A 5,378-nucleotide genomic window follows, 5' to 3' on the forward strand; every position below is an offset into this window, starting at 1 on the left:
AATTTTGGCATTCATGCTCAGTCTAGCAAGGGTTTGAACTTGGTTTAGGACAAGCTGAATGCAAATAACTTTTAAAGTATTTTCCCTTTTCCTGTCCTTTCAATTAAAGAAGGGGATGGTAGAATGTGCGATATGGAAATCAAATTTTAGTTTTAGAATGAACAAAGAAAAGAAAATCTTAACAACTTTGCAATGTATAATTCCCACTGCTTTTTGTAGACTAAATTGATAATAAAGTAAAAAAAAAAAAAGATGAAAAACTAAACGAACCAAAACACGACGAGCAAGTTGTGTACTTTTGCCATGACTACAATTTTGGGTCAATGTAAAAGAAACAAATTGAGTTAAATCCCGAATGAGAGAGCTTTGTGATAATCTATTATCTATATATATAATCATTTTACAGGGAGTGGAGTCCCTGTTACAAAGTTTGAAACTAGTGAAAGACCTCGATCAGGTCTATAACTTGGTACTTGATGACCAGCACCTCTAACTGTTGCAAATGTTAAATTATTCTTGTATTCTTGAACATATCCACCAACCTAATGACCAAAATGAAAAGAAAAAAAAAATTAGTATATGTGACAATAAGTCAAGATTATTATTACAATTAAAGTAATAAAATTCTTAATATGTCAATATTAAGAATCTTATTACTTTACGTGGTAATACGCCAATGTTATTGCTACCCATTGAGATCCTTATTAGGTGAATCGGAAGCAAAATATAAAATACAATACTTATCGATTTGTTTTGTTTTTTTTTGGGTAAGAACTGTAGTCTAAATATTGGTCGAATCGTAAAGTACTAACCTCTCCATCACGATACCAGGGACGCCAAGCATTTAAAGTTGTAATATTCATCACTTCCAAGGAATATTGTGTTCCAGTCACTGGCACCCTTCCGTCTACATCACCACTTTTGTAACAACGTAACATGAAGGTTATGTAAATGTACCATGTAATAGAGAAAATGAAAAAAAAATAAGAAGGTAAATCCTTTAAAAATCCAAATACAAGCTGAAAAAGACCATTAGGGGTATTGGGAAAGCCAGGATTTAAGAACTTCTACTTCATAAAGTGATATAAATGTCTACTTTCAAATATCTGGGTATATTATGCCAAGGATAATCATTACAAAACTTCAATTGTTTAAGGCAAAAAATGCAAATAGAGGATGAAATTGAAAAAAAAAATTTGAGGTAATATTGAAGGAATCAAATTTTACAAAAATAGTGGGCTTAACTGCGCAAGTTCTACAAAAATTTAAGTGATGGAAATAGAAATATGATACAAAAATCAAAAGTGACAAAATTTATGCCCAATATATAATTTCATTAAACTAGAGGGGCTCGGGTGTGTGTGTTTGCAACCGATCAGGAGCAATGCAAATAGTCATGCTCTTCGCGAGGAGTTATATTGTTTAAATGTTATCTTGAGGTCTATAGAAGTTTTTGGCAAATAGCTTCAAGTAATGACTCTTGATACATGATTTGGTCATTGGCAGACACCAAAATTGGACCCAAAAAAAATTGTTGAGTAAAATCGATAGGGCGCATTCAAACTTTTTATGGTTTCAAGTCTGCCCCTCTCCACTTTCATAAATTTCTTTGTATCGTATGAGTTTCCTAATTCGTAAAAAGCCTTTTAGATACATACATATATACATACATGTGTATGTGTATAATAGTAATATTCATCCATATCCATGTGTATATGAGCAAATTACCTGAATATCCACACTCGAATTCCATTCTCCATCAACTCTTCAATAAAAGGAAGAACGGTTGATGAACTATCTTCCCAAACTTTAAGAACGTCACTGCATTTTTTTTATTCATTTAATTAGTCAGAAAAAAGGGTCAATTCAAAATTTTGTATAAAGATACAATAATCTTAAAAAAAAAAAAAAAGAACCAAAAATAGAGGGGAGGGGAGCCAAAACCTGCATGGTTCCCAATCGTAATGTAGTTTGGTGACATTGGCATGTATTGCCTCTTGTACTTCAGGAAGATTAAAGTATGACTGAACATAATATTCACTGCATGGATCAATCTCCATTATCTGTACATCACATTAAAAAAATTAACATGTCGAAAAATTTTATGAAATGAAATTCTATTTTAGTTTTCACTGTGTCTATTGCCCAGCAATAACTTTCAAAAGCCCCTAATTATTTTTACCCTTTTTTCTTTTTAGTGTTCGGGGAAATGGAATTCGTTACACCTTCTGTCCCATAATTTGAGTCATTTCTTGGAAAGCCAACTTTTTAAAGGAATTTGCAATTATTGCATTTAGATGGGGTGGCTTTGAGTAATTTTACAAAGTCATCCTCAAATTCAAAATTTGAAAGCATGAGTAACGCATTGGTTGGTACGAAAAGCTACTTTTTCAAATAACAAAGTAAAAAACTAATGAAATATTGTGTTGACTTTTAAAAATATCTCTTATCTCAAGGCATTCAAAAAGTGAAAATGTGACATTAACAATTGGATAGAGTAGTACTGTTTAATCACATACCACTGGCTAAGAGCCTTCCATACACAAATCGAATCTAAGGCTTTTAAAGCCTCTAATCTTTTGAGCATTGAATGTTGTGTTGTTTAGAAGTATCTTTAGGCAAATGATTAAAAGCTTTTACCACCAAAAATGACAAGACAACACCTCTCAAGTCGATCTATGATGATGTTTAGTTTGACTTGAGAAGGACAATCTTGGAATTTTATTAAAAAATTTCAGTGACATCGTAATTGGAGTTTTGGCAATAAAACCAACAAAATTTTTTTGGTGCAACTGATGTATAATATCGTCAATCATTCCCAAAAAAAGTGTCATTAGTTTGAAACAAGTGTCAAAAGTATCCATGGAATCTGCTAAGGCCAAAATCAGGGGAATACTTACAGAAAACATCTTAGGGATGCTAGTCAAGTTGCCATCCAAGCACAGAGGATAATAGATACTGTAGATATCAATATTTCCTGCAATGGTTCTAAGTTTTGTTACGATATCGTTGCACCCATCAGATGTTTCGGCATCCGATGAAAATTTACAATCTTCGTGAAGTTTTCTTGAAGATTCAGGGGAAATCAAAGCATGGCTTGCAAAGTAATCAATCAGGCCTTTGGTATCTGTCTCGTCGTTGATGACTGCGTTTCCAATCTGCATTTTGGCAGAAGAGAGTAACTTTAATACAGTTCCATAGACAACGTTAACAAAGTAATTTTACATTTTGGAGCTCTTTCAATCTCAATATCTACAATATGAAATATATAGAAAAAAAAAGGAGCAAATTTCAATGATTTGTTTAAAATAGTACAAGAAATTGCCTAGCCACGAGCATTTTTTGGTCCTAGGCACAACCAAACTTGCGAAACCCAAGTTGGCGTGGTCAACTCAGCCAATTTATGAGATTCCTTATTGCTATTTTCAAATGGTTTTGAACACCAAAAATAAACCCATATGGTTGCGGTGGAGGGGGAGGGAGGGGAGGGGTTGTGGGGAAAGGGGGCAGGACTGGAGGACGGGAGAAGAAGGAAAGAAAGAGAGAGGAGGATGAAGCAGAGGGAGGAAAAGAAAGAAGGAAGAAAGGGAGAAGGAGCAGCGACGGCGTCAAAGACGGAGCAGGGGATGGGTGGCGGTGGTGATAGAAGTTGGGGTGGTTAAAGATTCAACAAATTTTTAAAAATAACTCAATGATATTTTAGTTTTTAAAAACATCTCAAAATGCATTTACGGTGAAAAGTTTTTTGAAATATAATATCATAGTGCAGTTTTTGAAAATATCTTTAAAAATACCTAATCCATACATGTTTCATGTTCCAAGGATTCGTTTTGTCTCCATGTTGAGGAGGATAAGGTAGGCCCACAGCTGAACCAAAATTCGTTTTCTTTGTCGAACAAAAATCAAATTTAAACCAATAATGGAAGTAGAGAGACGTACCAGAATTCCTTTGAGGTTAATGATTGTCTGGTTGGCCTTCTTGTTATGGTAAACAATATTATGTGCTAATTGAGGTACATAATGACCAGCATAACTCTCTCCAGCAATATAAAAGTCTCTATTTTTGTATTCCGGAAACCTCTCAAGCCAATTTAATATGAAAATGTAATTGTCCGCAGCAGTTTTTGTATCGCCACCCTCCACAAAATCTGAAGTTGTGTTGGAGTATGAAAATCCAACCCCTGCCGGAGATTCTAGGAACAGAACATTGGCAACTGTTGGGAGAACAAATTAATTGGAAAATTATTCAGTACCTAAACATAAATATCTTTCATTTAAAAGGCGAAAGAAGACATTTCTATTAAAATTTCAAGGGAAGACTGCACACCATAATTCCAGGCATATTGATTCTTGAACAGTGTTTTGCCATCGCTAGCAACCCTGAATGGTCCGAGTTCTTGCATTGCTCCATAGGCAAGTGAAGAACAACCAGGACCTGTTCCGAAAGTGACAAATTGGGAAAATTCCATACCGAATTGAACACGTTGGACATAAAAACCTGTACCCTATTGAATTGAACTTAGTTTAAAGGAAGCTTATACAAATACCTCCATTGAGCCAAAGGAGAAGGGGCAAATCTTGAGCTTTATTGGGATCATCTGCTTCAGTGAAGTAATAATAGAAGGCACGGCCAGCAGTGGCATTGATGGTGATGTATCCACCATACTGTTTGAAACTAACCGGAGGTTGTCCGGGCAATTTCTGAATGATATCCTTCTCTTTCAGCCCATCTTGTATAGGCTCAGGTGGATTCTCAAATGGTGTGAAGTGGGATTTGTCAATGTTGGAATTAGGCTTCAATTTAGCCTTGAAAAGTTGATATTCAGCTTCACCATGTCTTTTTCCAAGGGTCTTGAGAACCAAAGATGAAAGCAAGAGAGCTGAGAGAAGAAGGATTTGGGTTTTCTTGATCTCCATGTTTGGAGTATTCTTGGTTTCTGAACTATGCTACTTTCGAGTCTGATTTTTGTGTATGTATAAGAAAATTAAGAGGTTGCGTAAGAAGCATCAAACATAACAAGCATAAGGAAGTTATATATGACGCTCTGCCATTATGGCAACAAGCCAAATCTTCAGGGTTTGGAGGCTTGGACTGGTTTTGAAAATTTTCTTCTCGAATAGGACAGGGTCTCAAGGATTTGCTGATTACCCCCGCCCCCCCCCCTTAGGGACATTTTGGTCATTTCAAATGAATTTTCCAATTTGTATGGTACATGATAATTTGTGCATTAATGATGGAATTTTAAACTCAAAAATTTTGGAATGTGAATTTTCCGTATACGTATAAGAGAACTAGAATGGTGCATAAGAATTGTCAATCTTGTGGATGTCAGGTAGCTAAAAAAAGTATGTCAGCATGGCCGAGCCTAGGAGTTTGG

At 35.1% G+C, this 5,378-nt stretch overlaps 1 protein-coding gene across 1 annotated transcript; it reads right to left on the reverse strand.

Annotated features, from left to right (window-relative positions):
* Window positions 1-288: 288 nt before the first annotated feature.
* Window positions 289-5,037, reverse strand: LOC113727164 (serine carboxypeptidase-like 40). The gene is made up of 8 exons (XM_027251175.2): window positions 4,548-5,037; window positions 4,328-4,435; window positions 3,940-4,214; window positions 2,901-3,158; window positions 1,945-2,063; window positions 1,729-1,821; window positions 813-918; window positions 289-542 (listed from the first exon to the last, which is right to left on the reverse strand). The coding sequence occupies exons 1-8, from the start codon at window positions 4,915-4,917 to the stop codon at window positions 396-398; spliced, it is 1,476 nt and encodes a 491-aa protein (XP_027106976.1). The 5' UTR covers window positions 4,918-5,037; the 3' UTR covers window positions 289-395.
* Between the last annotated feature and the right edge of the window lie 341 nt (window positions 5,038-5,378).

The sequence above is a fragment of the Coffea arabica genome, chromosome 2c (assembly GCF_036785885.1).
Source record: "Coffea arabica cultivar ET-39 chromosome 2c, Coffea Arabica ET-39 HiFi, whole genome shotgun sequence".
Taxonomy (NCBI): domain Eukaryota; kingdom Viridiplantae; phylum Streptophyta; class Magnoliopsida; order Gentianales; family Rubiaceae; genus Coffea; species Coffea arabica.